General features: G+C 40.0%; 1 protein-coding gene across 5 annotated transcripts; it reads right to left on the reverse strand.

Annotated features, from left to right (window-relative positions):
* Positions 1–579: 579 nt before the first annotated feature.
* Positions 580–15,581, reverse strand: sufu (suppressor of fused homolog (Drosophila)). Of its 5 annotated transcripts, none has more exons than XM_085296941.1 (13): positions 15,337–15,578; positions 11,026–11,202; positions 10,544–10,678; positions 10,137–10,273; positions 7,870–8,012; positions 6,865–6,950; positions 6,298–6,370; positions 4,973–5,126; positions 4,764–4,866; positions 4,196–4,330; positions 2,235–2,373; positions 2,083–2,151; positions 580–1,985 (listed from the first exon to the last, which is right to left on the reverse strand). In XM_085296941.1, the coding sequence occupies exons 1-13, from the start codon at positions 15,345–15,347 to the stop codon at positions 1,896–1,898; spliced, it is 1,452 nt and encodes a 483-aa protein (XP_085153067.1). In that variant the 5' UTR covers positions 15,348–15,578; the 3' UTR covers positions 580–1,895. The 5 variants fall into 5 exon arrangements, 4 of the variants coding, with proteins under 4 accessions (XP_085153067.1, XP_085153066.1, XP_085153069.1 ...); XM_085296940.1 differs by having other exon boundaries at positions 4,973–5,129; positions 15,337–15,576; XM_085296943.1 differs by lacking the exon at positions 15,337–15,578 and adding an exon at positions 11,382–11,684 and having other exon boundaries at positions 4,973–5,129.
* Positions 15,582–16,661: the final 1,080 nt, after the last annotated feature.

Consider the following 16,661-nt stretch of genomic DNA (forward strand, 5'->3'; position numbering starts at 1 on the left):
TTTTCAGGGTCGCGGGGGGCGCTGGAGCCTATCCCAGCTGTCATAGGGCGAAAGGCGGGGTACACCCTGGACAGGTCGCCAGTCTGTCACAGGGCTAACACACAGGGACAGACAATCATTCACACTCACATTCACTCGCACATTCACACCTAGTGGCAATTTGGATTATCCAATTAACCTATCCCCACAAGCTGCATGTCTTTGGACGGTGGGAGGAAGCCGGAGTACCCGGAGAGAACCCACGCAAACACAGGGAGAACATGCAAACTCCACACAGAAAGAATTGAACTCAGGGGCCAGATCAGAACTCCAAAGAGTCCAGTCTGTCCAATTAGGCAACAGTGCTAACCACCGTGCCACCAATCCACGTTTGACACACCTGAAGTAGACCACCAGAGCTTTTTACTCTTCTGGGAGTCTGAAAGTTTGAAAATCGAAACCTAGACATAGCCATAAATAATAAATTTACTTAATTACTTTCAGAAAAAGTGTAATACTGTTGTTTTGCACGTTACAGGAAATCACAATAAAATAGAAAAAAATTATAAATAAAAATTCAAAAATAATGTTCCACAGTACTTCTGAATTAGTGTTCCAGCTTTATTTGTGTAAATACATACATACATACACACTTTAATGCACTTGGGATTACAATCAGCCAGTTCAGTCAATAAGATAGTGCTTAAAAAATTCAGTACAAAAAAAAATCAAAATTTTATTTGTCATTCTGAATAAAAAAAGAAAACGGTAACATCATGTTTTATGAGTACATTTCTGTAGGAAAATGCTGTAGTAAAAGTAGTCTTCTTTTTTTGGCATGAATATGGAGTGAAATAACAGTATCAGAAAAAGGGAGTGAATGCAGCAGGCTCGATTCAAAATGATGTGTCCAAACAATCCAGGAGCTTCAGGCTGCATTGACAATCACGGAAAATATGTTGGGATTTTTTCCCCCCTTCGGCTGGAGGGAAAGGCACTGTGGAGGTTTACTCATTTTTAAACAGGTCCACTGATCCAAATCATATGTTACATATATGTAGGCACTGGAAACTGCACTTGAGGAGGCCATGATCACAGATTACAGTCTATTAACATCTACAACAGTGACACTACACATGGGTGTTGTGTGAGAAAACCTAACTCATTACTGGAGTTATAATCTTGGCACAGAGGAGCAATCGAGGTGGTTATACCTGCAGCATTTGCCAGGTACTTAAAAAGTGACAGTTAATAACAGGCTATGAGACAATGATTAACTGTCAGACTAGTGTTCCCGAAACATGAAACATTTGAGACAGAAATGGTTCAAACTTTGGCGTGACCACAAACATATCAGAGAAAAATGTCCAGCATTTGTAAATACTATACATATCAGCTCAGTTTAAAAACAACACTGATAAAAAATGTTTAAACTGGTTATTCTTCTTCCCTTTCGAAGGCCACTGGAATAAATAGAAGTGTTTTTGAGAACTGCTGCTCAGTTATTGCTTTAGACAGCATGTCAGGAGATCACAGGATGTATGCTCAACTACATTAGTGATGTATATTTTGAACTACCTGGAGGACTGACAGCATCCAGTTTGACCAACAGGATTGTTCTAACAAGCCAACCATCTGGACTGGCTGGTCTGATAGTCTCAAAAGCCTCATACAGATATTGTAAACAATGGTGCTAGTCTGAGAATGCGGTAACAGTCAGAAATGTTTAGTTCATCCCTCAGATTATCTTTTTGAGTGAAACAGTTGAGGCCAGCCACAGTGGGAACAACGTATCTATAAGCTCTGACAGCCTCTCAGAGTCCAGGGAGGTCTGCTGTTTCTGATGGTCCACTCTGGAAATGTTTACACGTCTTTTTCTTGGCATTTTCAAAAGAGCAAGTGTCTCTGTGTCAGTCTCACTGGAGTGGATTATCAAACACAGAGTCTGGTAGAACAGAGATTTTTAGCTTCTTTTCTGGCCAGCTGTACTCCTTTGGCAACTTTGTCTGCAGAAAGAGAAAACACATGCAAGGTATACCAGGCATGTAGTCACAGTGCCTAAAACTGAAAGTAAAAGGTAACCTGCAAGGGGTTTTTGCTTGCCTCATCACGAGTGTTGAGTTCCTGTAAATCCCCGAGCATCTGCTCCACAAACTCTTCAGTCAACAAAATCTATGAAAGGAGAACAGAATTTAGAAAATGAACTCATTAAACAGGAACGCAACAGCCAGAGGTCAGAGTTTCCGTGTGGGTACCTGAAGCCAGGGGCCATGGGCTGCATAGGGATGCTCTTCAGTAGCAAAAGCACCTTCAACTCCTGTAGACACAAAAGTGATGGCCGTGTCTCCGTTGATACTTTTATATGTGAAGTGTCTCCCGTGGAGCAACCGCCCCCTGTAAAAGATCAAACACAATCCATTATGAACTAACCACATGATTACACTCATAAGTTGTGTTTGTTTTCATTTATGTTTGCCATAAAACAAGATTTCTTATGTCATAAAGAAATTGCTAGTAAGCGTTTAAAATTTATAAGCTTTAACCTTTTATCTTCTGAACAATTTTTTTGTGGTGACTGAGGAAAGGCAGTTTGCCATTTTGCATCAGAGGAAGCCTTAAAGAACTGACCTGTTGAAGATAATAAATCAAGGTCAAAATGCTTGAAATAACCACGAGAATTAAACTAAATCTGTTAGTCGATGCTGAGGAGTTGAGTGCTTTCTAATTCAGAGAAATAACCGTAAACATTTAAAGTCAGTTAATTATTTAAATGAATTTAAATTAAGAGAAACACTATGTTCTGCAGTTTTCAATGGGAGGAATAGAAAAAAGATCCAAAAGATTTGTTTCATTAATATCACAGAGGACAGTTTGTAGGAAATATGACATAATCGCCCTTCATTGCGGTATCATATAACTGGGACATAACACTGTGTTCTCAACACATTTCTCCTCCTTTTACACAGAGCTCTCTCTGTACAGTAACTCTAAGCTTGTTCTCTCCTAAAAATGAGTTTAAAAATAAAGCAGGTTGAAACTGGTGGGAAAGAGACTTCCTATTGGATAGTCCGCTCAGTTGGCATTTTGTTTGGTTACACACATTCCTATAAATGTCACCTATGCCCCCCTCCCACAAAAAAAAAAAAAAAAATCCAGACGGATTGTAAATTCCACAAGTTACAGAGTATATCAGAAATCTTATTGTTTGCTATTGCAAGTTTGCCATTTGTCACTTCAGCATTAGAGGGAAATGGTACAAAGGAGACTTTCGACCGGATAGTCCACTTAAATGGCATTTTCTTTGGTTATACACATTCCTATAAATGTCACCTACATCCCCAGTAAAAAGTAAACAAAATCCAGATATTACTGGACTGTGAATTCCAAAACTCACGTTAGAGGCAATAGCTGCATTCTTTTTGTCAATAACGGACTCCTTTCACCAAGTGCAGGCTCTCTTCTCTTTCTCATTTTAAGATTAACATTTTTTTTTCTTTTCAATGTAAGATGGCTGAAATGGTAAGGATTTATAGACCATGTGACTGTCATGAACATATGGAGGTAACTTTAACATTGAATTTATATCTGCTAATCTGTATTAATGTACTATCTTTGTCCTAAATCCTCTTCCTGCTGTTTGATACACTTCTTGCTGTGTAGGCGAGCAGGAAGGAGAGCCAGACATGCTCCACATGCTGTGTTGACAGCACTGATTCAGTTGCTCTGTCAATGTACACTAATAACCTTTGTTGACTTCTCTGTTTAAGAAAAGCTAGGAAATAGATGTAAAAACACCAAAACATGTTAGACAAATCTAGAGGATCAGAGTCTACGTCCAACAGTCCACTGTTAACAAATACTAAATTCCTGAATGTCACTTCTTTGATGTTACAGGTAACATTAATATCGACTTTAAGCCGTTTCACATTCTGCTCACTTATGATAACACTAGGCCCACTAAAAAGCAGCTAACTTGTTATTTTCTTCAGACTTTGAAGTGATATCAAAGTACATGTGGGAGGAAGTTCAACTGATATTTGAGGGTGCCTTTCAGAAAACCTCCTCATTCACCCCTGAGGAACTAGTGGTCCTACATGCCATTATATTCGGCCACACCTGTTCAAAATAAATATCTGGGGTATCCTTTCGGTCTCACATACATTCAGAAAGGGTTAATTTGCCCAGCGGTTGTAGGAGAAGAAGACTGGTGCTTTACCGCAAGCAGAGGGGCAACAGTGTGCCTGACTCTTGGTTGAATTTCAAATGGACACTCTCCAACTGCCGTGTTCGGACCAACTCATGAGGAACAATAGCTGCTGAGCTCTCACTCTCCAAACTGTCCTTTCGACTCCTGATAAACACAGAAAGAAGAAGAAAATAATCTCAGTGAGGAAGCAGAAAATGGTATGTTCACTGATGAGTCTGTTAGAAAACAACTAAGAAGGGAAAGGCAGCTTTTTGGCTCACGCACACACACACGTGCGCACGCACACACACACACACACACACACGTGCGCATGCACACAAACAGATTTCGCAACTCCTTTCATGAAGCAGTTACCTGATACAGCAGAAGACCCAAACTTCCACAGAAAAGCAGCAACAGAATAGCAACACAGCAACATAATATGCTGGTAGCTAAGAAAGAACGATGATGATAGTTCAGATGTCACTGGGGATTTGAGTCACAGCACAAGAGGGAGGGAGTTATCCTGGCGCAACCCTTGTGCTGAGCTGAACCCATGTTAAGATTGTGAGTGCTGGAGTGTAGGAGGAACACTCACTGCGGTCTCTCGTGGCTCTGTTTCTGGCTGTTGATAGGTGGTAGGGCTGCTTTGCTGTTAAACTCCAGTCCTTTTCTCAGAGTCTCCCTGATCTGCTCTGTGTCTGTCAGCCCACAAACAAAGACAGAAACAAGTATTATTTCATTAGGTTAGGCATTTCTGCTCAGCTTGAGTATCTATCGTATGCGCTTCTTTGGAAGCTGGCATACCTTTGTCTGAGAGCCTGCGTGGCTGTGATCCAATGCAGATTGATCGACTGTCCTCCTCATCCTCTGGCGGCCGACTCAGATCGTCCCACACACACTTGGCGCTGACCCCACTCAGGTTCGAGCCTTCTGTCTCGATACCCTGGTCCACTCTCTCCTGCTTAGATAGGCAAGAAATATACACAAATTGTCAATACAAGCTCACATAAAACACAACGTCAACTTCTTCAGAAATGAAAACGATGCATAAATATCTACAGGCAAAAAAGAGGTGATAAAACTTGTGACAGCAAAACAAACCAAAAACAATAATATCAATGAAGAAAAGGTTCCCTTTAAAGTGCTTTGTAGAAGATTTCGCTTCCAATATCAACAAATCATTGACCAGGACCAATTAGCTCTTCAAATGGTTTCTTTTCAACCACTACTACTTCTTTTGGCTGCTCCCTTTAGGGGCCGCCACAACGACCATCTACCAACATCTCACCCTATCACTAGCATCTTCCTTTGTCACACCAACCCTCTGCATGTCCTCCTTCACTACATCCATTAACCTTCTCGGTGGTCTTCCCATTTTCCTACTGCCTGCCAGCTCTATATTTAAAATCCTTTGTCCAATACATCCACTATCCCGCCTCTGCACATGTCCAAACCATCTCGTTGCCTCACTAACTTTGTCTTGAAACTGCTCTTATATGCTCATTTCTAATCCAATGCTCATAGGATATGCTCATTTCTGGTCACGCTCAAAGAAAACCTTTGCATGTTCAGGTCTCCTACCTCCAGTTCAGCCCCTTGTCTTTTTGTTAGGGCCACTACCTCTCCACCAACAGAGTGGGTCTCTTGAACCCATCTATCACTCCTACTGCACACCTCACCCCTGTCTCATTGTCTTCATAAATGTCCTGCACTACCCTCAAATACTTCTCCTCTGCTGACAACCTGACACAGTACCACAGTTTCTCTGCTCACACCCTATTGTATGCTTTCTGTAGATAAGGCGTGCCAAACATAAGGCCTGGGGGGCCAGAGTCTACCCAACAGTGAGTTTGACATCCCTGCTCTAGAGCCACAGGACACAAGACAGTGCTACTTGTTCTAATCTTCTATAGCGTGGCAACAGGTTTCGTTTGAGTCACACTAAGCTTAACTCTTTACAGAAGAGTTAAAAGAAATATAAAACAGTAGATTTTGATCATGCTTAAGTTTCGATGACAAATGTTTCCAAAAACAGAACACAAAATAAATAAATCATTAAAGACCATAAAAATGCCTCTTTATGTCATACTGTATAAAAGCAACATGGTGCAGAATTGAGTAAAGCTTACTTGTAGCTGTGGATCAATTTCAAAAATGGTCTCTCCTCTCCTCATGTCAGTGATTAGCCAGGGGCCACCGGCTCTGTGCACAGGAAAAGCATCACCATTAGTTCAGGTCAGCATTAACTTCAAGTTAAACACACCAAGTTAATAAATTAACTAGTAACTATGCTCCTCACTTGCTGCTCACAATGTACTCAAACTGAGCACAAAGTGGCATTCACATAATGGTGTTTTCTATTCAACTCAGTTCCTACAAGTTGATTGACCATTTACAGGCAACTGTAAAAAAAAAAGGAAAGACAGAAAAACAAGAGAAAAATACTGTGACTGAGCAGGTAAATCATTTCGATTTTATCCGCCAGATATGGAGTGCACTAAAAAGGGAAAAAATATGTGTGTAATGCTTAAGTCAAGTTATGCTTTCCACTTCAAATGATGACTTTCATGAGAGTTCTACACAAAAATGACACGCAGGTTTGACTAATCAACACCTACGTGTAAATCCAAGCTAAGCAACAGAATAAAAAGTAAAACTAGCTTTGACCAGATCACCTGCTACACAGTTCTACTCACACTCTGACTCCACGCATCAGCTCCAGGATACCCTGTCCATTCCACTGTTGGGCCGCCTGCAGCTCCTCTGTACATACTCCCACAATCTACGAGACACATATTTTATGGTTTTTACACCAACTGTTGTAAGACACCCCATACCTATTTTATTAATATTGGGTAACATTACATAATATTGAATAAATGCCAAAATATCATCTGACAATTCAAGATGGATTTTTGATACTGCGTTCCTCTCCTCATTTGCCTACAGTCAACTGTTGCAGCCGTTTACCGTCACAAGGGGGCAGTGTCGCAAACAACAGGTCTGCAAGCTACTCTTCGTTGTTGGTCCTTCAGCCATAAAACACAGTTATATCAGCTAAAAAAACAAAAGAATAAAAAGCATCCATTGTAGCCACCTGTCTGTGGCTTTTTTTTTAAATCTTTGATTTCTGCGCTTCTCCTGTTCAACCTGAACTCTGCTGCCACTTTTAAGCCAACAACTATGTGAGCCATGAACAGCATCATCAACATTAAGCTATGTAAAATGTAAATGGACTGGTTCTTATATAGCCCATTTCTACTCTGCCTGAGCACACAAAGCCCTTTATACAACTTTCCTCATTCACCCATTCACACAAGCACATGGAAGTGCTTTCTAGCTAACATTCACAGACATTCATTTTCAATCCGATGCATCTGAGAGCAACTTGAGGTTAGCATCTTGCCCAAGGATATTTGGCATGCAGACTGGAACAGCCAGTCGAACCACCAACCTTCTGATTAGTAAATGACCTGCTCTACCCCCTGAGCTACAGTCACCGCTATCCTCTGCTGTTGGACTTTTGAAGGACTTCACAACACAATTTTTACATAGGTTGCATAATCCAGCATAGGCAAAAACCTACTCAAAGAGACACAAACACAATACCTCAAATCTTACATTAATTAGCTCAACACAGAATCGTTTTGAGCCTACTGTCAAGTGGATTACACTAGTGACAAGTGACATTAAAAACTCACCTGGAGAAAACTCACTGTGCCAAATGGCGTCTGAACCGGTTGCATCTGTGGGTCTTCTGTAAGCAACATATGCTGGATACGCGATTCACTGTTGTCTAGTGGACTGTGCCACGATACATGGTCACCACTACAAAATGTGTTTTCTGCATGAGTGAAGAGAAAGAAAATACATTATTTTTTAAAATAAAAACAAATCATGGGATTATAATTTGTCTAGCAGACACCCTGTCATGGCTGCTCAAACAATCCTACATTTCATCATCTGACTGTACATAAACATTGACGGAATGGTCCAGCAACATGAGAAGAGGGGAGGCAGATCAGAAAAAGAGGTAGCATGAGTAAGAGGAAAAACAGTCAAAATGAGACCCAAATATGGAAAGAAAACCATAAAAACTACTTTTCCGCAGAAGCTAATCTGACTGTTTGCGAGGTAACACGCGCCCACGCCAGACTTGCTTCAGGAGAAACGAGAGGGGGGTAGATGGCCAGGAATCAGCATTCGTTTAGCTTAGGGGCCTAGCCCACCCACACACAAATTGACCCCAGCTGGAAAGCAGAGAAGGACTGAGTAGAAGTGAGTCTGGAGTAAAAAGTCTTCTCTTTCTGCATGCTCCCTTCTTGTCTATCGAATTACATTATTTACACAAATTTTGGATTCAAATGAGCTTAGCAACAGTGTATACACCCATGCAGAGTACATATATTCACACTACCACAACTGTCTTGTTTGTAACTTGTGAAAACAATCCTACTAAAAACAGCAAAAGATAACAAAAGGGAAATTAGATGTCCTTTCAATACCCAGAGCTACAACACACATAAATGTGTGTTGTAGCTAGAGCAGACTCCTCTAGTTAAGCTTGTTTACATGCATCACTGGGATTTCAAGCTACCTTTACAAAGAACACATTCTTTGGCACACCACCATGTTTTTGCTTGGCCAATAGAGAGTTATCACATTAAAACTTTGCAGTTAAATCATTTGCTAGACCACAAACAACGTGTGACAAATAAGTACACTGTGTTACAAATTTTTAAGTGAATGACCAAGAATTTACAGATGGCTGCAAAATGGAAAAAAAACCAAAACAAAACAAAACAGCAAACTGTCAGATTTTGGGCCACCATGTGCCACCAACCAGTATCAGTGCACCATTGCGTAGATTCTTCAAATCTCTGGAACACTGCTAGAGGCATGATATGCATTTCTTTTAACAAGCTATCCCCTCTTTCGGGAATAACTTTACCTTTCTGTTTCAGTGGCTGTCTTGATACTGTTTATTCAGATCAGTAATAAGAGAACCATGATATCAGCCCCACAGTGCAGTGGCAAGTGAAAGGTTGGTGGTTCAGTTCCAGCCATCTTTGCTCTTTGTCCACTGTACAAGGCTCCAGCGGCTATTTCAAACTCTTGCACATTGATCTGACCAGAAATGTATCATCTAGATAGAATGTATTAACTGCAGCGACATGCACAGTCATAACCTTGTGCGTGTTAATGCCACTCACAATTTAGACTGTGTCATGTCCACAATACATAAACTTAACTTGATCTGCAGTAAGCCTGCAGTTTGAATCTTCATGGCGAACTGACCAGGGTGCACATTCATATATGAAGCCAACATGACGCTATCAGATTAATGGAAGGGTATGCATGTCTGAAAGAGGCGAAACACATCAGTCTAAAAATCTCCCACAGACGCTACACTGGTTTGAGATATGGTAATAGTGAAAGGAATAGTATAACAGTAACGTTATTCCCATTCTCTTTGAGTGACACCTGGTGCTCTATGAATGGAGAAGATATCCCAAAAGACAGCACCCACGTCAAAATAAAATTATGACATCACAGTACAACGATCTATTTATTTTTTTAACCACTTAACCAGTCTTTTGCTGAGTACTGAGTTATTTTCCATACAATGTTTAAATCAACAAAAATAAAACAAAATTTATTTATGAAAATAAATTTATTTTTAGTCTGAAAGGCATTCAATTTGATGAATTATCACAACTTAATATAGTTTGTTTCTGTTGTTTAAGATGGCAGCATGGCGGTGCCCTAAGCATGAATGTTAGCATGAAATGAATGGTTGTCTCTTGTATCAGCCCTTTGCTACTGCACTACTACAAATATTTTTGCTGCAAAACTACCCACAATAAAGTTTTTGACCTCTTCCAATTCTTTTGTTTGATTGTCTTTTAATATGACCTTTATCCATGCAAACATTTTTATAAATTGCAGAACTGCTTTGTGCCCTTACCTGACTGGAAGACATAGCGAGCCAAACCTTGCATTAGCTCAGCTGGCCATGTTGGAGGTGCGGTCTCCCCCACCTCTCTTTTGAGTCTAAAAGTGAGCTCAAAGCCAAACCCACTTGGTCCATCTGGCCCTGTAAATCTGACAAACAAACTTTATGAGAAAATGGACTGACAAAATGTCAGCACTTATACTTTTGTGTTATTTGTATATGCATGAGGGCTGTGAAAAGCCAAATACTTATTGAGATGAACGAACTATTCAGAGTTCACAGTTGGTCAGGAGGGGACATTTAGTAAAGGGCTGAAAACTAAAATATTGTATGGGTCAAAATGACTTCCCACATTCAATAAACGGTCACACAGAGGGGCGTTTAAAAACCAAGATTTGTGTTACTGACACAGTACTTACTCATGAACACGGTTATCCCCATACAGGTCACTGAGTCCAAAGCTCACATAGTGCCAATGCTCCTGGACGTCCTGAGCTGGACAGCCTACGTTTCTATACATACTGATGTAGTCTAGCGGATCTGGTCCACCGAGCCTATGAGAAGCAAAGAATGAGAACCATGTACAGTTTTGTTATTGTTGTGAGTAGACACCCCAATGTAAAGACATCTGGGTTACAATGGAAGTCATTTATACGTGTAAACGTGGTGAGAGACATTTCAAAAGCTGGATTTAAGCCAGTATGGCTTAGAAGAGACATTCTCAAACTTTCCGAATAACAGTAACTACAGTATGGCTTCTGGATGTTGGGTTAGCTACAATGTTAGCTTGGAAGCTAAACTAGTTCTGGGCTAATATTTAGCTATTTTTAGATTAAATATATTGTACAAATATAATGCCCGCACGCATGTCAGACGAGCAACAGCAACATGGGTTACTTACCAATATTTTACAATAGCTGTTACTTGAAGCGGGTTTGCCTGCTCGGGATAAAGTCGCCGACATTCCCCATAGATAGCCTGCAGCCCAGGAGGAAACAGCGGCACCAGCCCGTGGGCTTGTGCACCACTGGTAGGCCGTACCTCATCCATGCCACGACCTCGAATAAACCGGGTTACTCTATAGAAACAACGTATATACAGTTACCGTTGGCAACTACCACTTGTTCAAAATTAGGCTAAACTAAACCATAAAAGCTTCAGACAAGTACTGCTGTGTAATAACAAACGATAAACTCTTTTCTGTTGCCCCACTCGGTAGTCGCCTGTTGCTCATCCTTTACAAAGAAACTACCTTACCATTGGTTGGCGAAAGGCCATTGCGTCAGTGACTGGCAGCATATTGTAGCCAATGAAAATAAAGATAACGGTTGTGTGAATTTGTGGATAAATGTAATTGGCTGAAATGATGCTTATGAAATAGTTAAGGGGACAAGCACTTTCAGGGTTGGGGTATTAATGTTTTTAAGCAGGCAAATTATGGCTAGGTAGTTAAAAAGACAAAAAAACAAAAAACAGCCAACAAAAAAGTAGAAACTCTTTCAAATACATTGCTGAGAAAAAATCTTTTAACTCCCGTGTGACGTGTATGTACAGAATATAACCAGCAAAAAATCTTTCAAATAGAGTATGTAATGTCTGTTACTTGTATAAAGTCTTGCATTAAATTTTAGGATTTTTTCACTTGCCGTTAAATGTGTTAAATGGAAATAATTCAAACGTTTTGGGGGGGGGGGGGGGTTTGTTTGGTTTTTTTACTGTTTAATCTGTATGTCCTTTAAAATGATAGTCTCCAAAAGTAAATAGCTTTGTGTGAACTATAGTAAGGTAAAACACATCATATAATAGAAATACTGACATGCTATTAAAATCAACTTACTTGTTTAAAGTACTTACTCGCTTTACTCCCATGCAATAACCATCCACCCACTGTTTAGACTTTATTTATTTACTTTATCAGTTAGAGTCAGAGAGTTCAATCAAAACCAGCCTGAAACGTTATTCCTTTGAAAAGGTCAACAAGTCAAGATGTGACCATGACTGAGCAGTCACTAAGACACTACACTGTGTGTTCCATGTTTTGAATAAAAATGCAAACAGCGAATAGTAATTAAAGTTTATTCAAGATTTTTCTCATTGCAGAAGCTTTCCTGGATTCTAAATGAATGATAACAAGAAGGGAGGGAAGTATTATTTGTTTTAGAGAAAAGTATGAATCCAAAGAGCTATTACATTTCTAAAGAGACTACACAATCATTTCTTTCAATAGAGTGAATGCATGAATAACAAAACACAGTGTTACAGCATAGTAATGCTGTATATAAGATTCCTCATCACTAAGAGGTGGCAACCTTGTTTTGCACATATGTTCTTTGTGACTTATTACACACTTTAGTCTACACATGCAGTGGCACACTTGTAACTACTGCTATATATTATATAACAACCTAAATAACTATATCCTGTGATGCTGTTTATCCAAGTGAAATTTGGTTCAAATGTAGTATAGTATGTTCTCTGTGATTTCAGTCCCACTCTAACCACTGTGGCACAAGTCCCAGAAAAGAGTATAGCCTGAAGGACACCCCCCCCCCCCCCCCCCCCCCCCCCCCCACACACACACACCAAAATGGGAGATTTCTTAGTTGAGGTTGGAAATGATGTATTGTCCTGTCATGACGCTTCCAGACATTATCAAAGGACTTTGTGTACAGTGTATGGCTTTTTCCAGACTGACTTTCAGAGACACATCTAGGAGCTGTTTTGAGAGAACGCCTCCACTGCAAATGGCACAAATTAAAACTAAAAAGGACGGTGCATTAACAAAAGGGGACATGGTTTATGCGGGGCGTAGATAAGAAGAGGAAAAGATAGCTAATACACTTTCATTTTGAATGTAGCTTAGATGTAATGATGTGGCAGCCCTGTGAGCACTATGATTCACTTGATATTTACTGTTTCAGTGCTGGTTACAAAGACCCACATCATAATGTCATTTAGTGATAACAGTATTATAGAAATTGCATACGTCTTTCATTCCCACCAAGTGTAACACTACACTGCTTAATTTAACTTGAGTTGCCAACGCTGATACCAGAAATGAGTTGCTTTAAACCTGTTCTGGTGTGTCATAACTACATAACTACAATATATGTAGGTGAGCATTCCCGTCCTGAATGACTATACAAAAACGTGGTGTTTTGTAAGTTGTACGTCAGATTTTTGCACTGAAGGCAAAACTTACATTACCGATTAATTAAGTCAAAAAGAAAGCACGTATTTAATACTGACATACTTTTACCAGCTCTTGCAGCATTTTGGAATTATTAAGCTATAGCCATGTTGGAGTTAAAAATGTTAAAAAATAAAATAACATTTATGAGAGGCAACATACGCACACACACACACGCACACACACACATATGTGTGTGTGGGTGTGTGTTTAACATTTTTAACTTTAGCATGGCTATAGCTTAATAATGCCGAAATGCTGCAAGAGCTGGTAAAATTATGTCAGCATTAAATACGTAGCAGAGCAGCTCTTGAACTTTCTGACGTACTTTTTACCATAATTTTTCCTTTTAAAAAATTGCTATTAATTAATTAAATCCCCACAAATACGGTTGACTTTTGATTGGGTTTATTAACAATACATAATGACACTTTATAATAATACTGAGAAACACATTAGTCATTTCAAAATGTATGCTTTATTCACAGCAATAATATGTGCAATTAAAAATGAACTCCTCATTCACAGGAATCTCCATACAAACTTAACACCAAGCATTATTTTATTGATTTCACACGGTGGTAACTTCGGCATTCTGGTGCTGCGCCGTACGGCTGACAAACTAGTACCATGCCAAAAGAACTGAGCCCATAGATGACACCTGAAGATGTCACCATCTATGGAATTCAGTTCTCATAGTAGAGCACACATTAAAATCTGTTCTTCGGGCACTTCTGGATCCTTGAATGGCTTTATCGATTTACACAGCTCATACTTCAATACTAACTCTTTTCACATCTCATTAAATCTCCCATTAAATAATGAAAAAAAAGCCAAGTATAAGAATAATAAAATTAGTAAACTCTAAAAACTTCACAATAAATGTGGGCTGCAGTTAAGTGACACATGTTGAGAAGCATGTTGGGGTTAGGTTACCGATCCCAATTTCTGAAGAAAGGCTGGGTAATGATGAAATGATAACGTCAGCTGTACTTCTTCCAGAGTAAGATTGAGCAAGAGGTCATTACTGTGGCAACTGAAGGGATTAGTCACATTTAACATTTGCTTAACAAAGTGGTGTATGAAGTCGTTGAAAAAAAAAATGCTGTTAATTTGCAGGGGTTAAGAGGTGTTTTTTTATACGTTGAAAATGAAAGTAAAGTGGGAAACAAGCTCCCAAGAACGGAAACGATTCTGTGGTTAGAGAACATATGGAGAGTTTCAGGATCATTTGAGCAATCCAACTTTTTTTTTTTTTTTCATCTGTGTTCCTGGAAATGCTTCAAAACTACTGAAATGCAAGTCTGTCCACTGGAAGCACTGAATCAGATCGTGGTGATAGTACTCTGGTCAAGGCATGAAATGACTCATCAGTTACAGCAGTACACTCCCAGTAAAAGCGCTTTAGGACTGTGTGATTAGTGACATACAGTTAGTCGACGTATCTTTGAACCCTGCAAAGTAAGTATGCTATTAACTGACTGTGATAGACTCGCCTCTTTTATTTAACAAGAGAAAAAGAAAGAAACCCCCCACCACCCCACACCTCATTCAAGGCCTGGAGTCAATGTTGACAGTGAAGATACAGTGAAGATAATTTGTCTGTGTTATCTCAATCCAAGTTTATCCATTATGATGGTGCATTCTTTTAAGGTACAGTACAGCACGATGAACTTTCGAAGGAAGGCCACACCTGAGTATGTTCAGGAAACTCATATCTTTCCGGCAGTTGGACTGGGAAACAACCGGTTCTACGGCCTATCACTAGACAAGGCCAATCCCCTATGAGATCATTAACTGTTTCTTCAAAGTCTACATCAAAAAAAATTCACAGTGTGGCAGGTTTAAAAGCCTTCATTTGCTTTTTGCTCAAAGAATGAAGAAGTTAGCATTTCTTTGACCTAATTAAAAAATGTTCAAGCCCCCCCACACACCCAAAAAACACATGTCATTTTGTATAAGCTTTTTGAAAACCACACACTCGATTTGACCATACTGATAGTTTTCTTTTAATATACTTACCTCGGTTTCATTGATTTCCTTTCCTGATCCTGGTTATGTCATAAACAAACCTCCTCATAAAGGCCTCCCAGGATTATTTCATAGTCAAGCTTTAAAAACAACACACTTTCGCAGTCCCATCTCACCAGAAAGAAAGCAGCAGGCTTCTTCAAACTCGGCAAATATACATTCCTCCTCAAATCACCTGCACATTCTGCTCGCTCCCCAATGTCCTCCAGGTCCCAGGGATGGATGCAGCACACTGTCTGACATTCACAGAAAGAAGCACTTAAATATCTTGCCACCTTTCACATCACCCATCAGCCTCCCTCCTCTCTGTTTTTCATACACTCCCTCTGTACGGTAAGCCCGACAGTCACTTCCCAGTAAGAAGGAAGCAGTGGGAGTGTAAAACACGCCCCCTCACAGTGAATCAACACATAATAGTTTCTGAGGAAAACCATCTGACTTGCCCTGCCCCCTTGTTCCCATAAAGTAAGCAGGGGAAAGGCTGTGTCTACTGGAGGGGCCAGGAATTCCCCCACAGGCCCTGAACAGCTGTCAAGATGAGAGACGATGACGAAGCGGACACAGTGGAAGTTTGCCGGCCAGGCATATGCAAACAGAAACCATGTTTGGTGTATTTTATGTTTCTCTGAGTGAAATAGCGTTTAACACTACAGTATATTTACATAATAAGCTGCTGGAAATTCTGTCCACACACTGTGGGTGTTGAAATGCACAGTCATGTTAGAGCTGGTGACATTATGTTTCCTAAAAGTTTTTCTTTTTTCTTAATCTTTGCTAAATATTATTTTATCAGTGGGTCTCTACAGTGCTGACGTCACGGGTATGTTTAGGATGAGATAGATTCTTGAGAATGTTTGTGTAGCTGGAGTCATCTATTCAGTTGGGGTCTGATAGGGCTGTATTGTAAAAGAACCTTTGTTTGCTTTCCGATCATAGTCAAACACGACACACGTACAGGTTGTATTTAGTCACACGGATGAGACCGGGTCGGCGGGCTAAAACGACAATTTCAGAACAACACATCAGGCAGTGTTATTCAGTTTCATTGCCGAGTGACCCTGTGAAAACCCTCTGACTTCCTCATCCTCTTATTTAGTCACCTCAAATGCGAGAAACTGGTCTGGACTTGAGGCATACTTCCCCAGAAAAAAAAGCCCTATTCGAAAAAAAGTAGACGGATTTCCTTGAGCTGGACAAAAAGGGGATTCCACATGGAGATGGAAAAATTACAGCAAAATTCCCTTTCTTGATTTTGGATGGATATTTGCCCATACTTCCTGCATAGGCATATGTGTAGACATTTTCAAAAATGTTTT

This window comes from Mchenga conophoros, linkage group LG13 (genome assembly GCF_057382185.1).
Source record: "Mchenga conophoros isolate Kocher_MC1m ecotype Shallow Benthic linkage group LG13, M_conophoros_male_GT1.1, whole genome shotgun sequence".
Classification (NCBI taxonomy): domain Eukaryota; kingdom Metazoa; phylum Chordata; class Actinopteri; order Cichliformes; family Cichlidae; genus Mchenga; species Mchenga conophoros.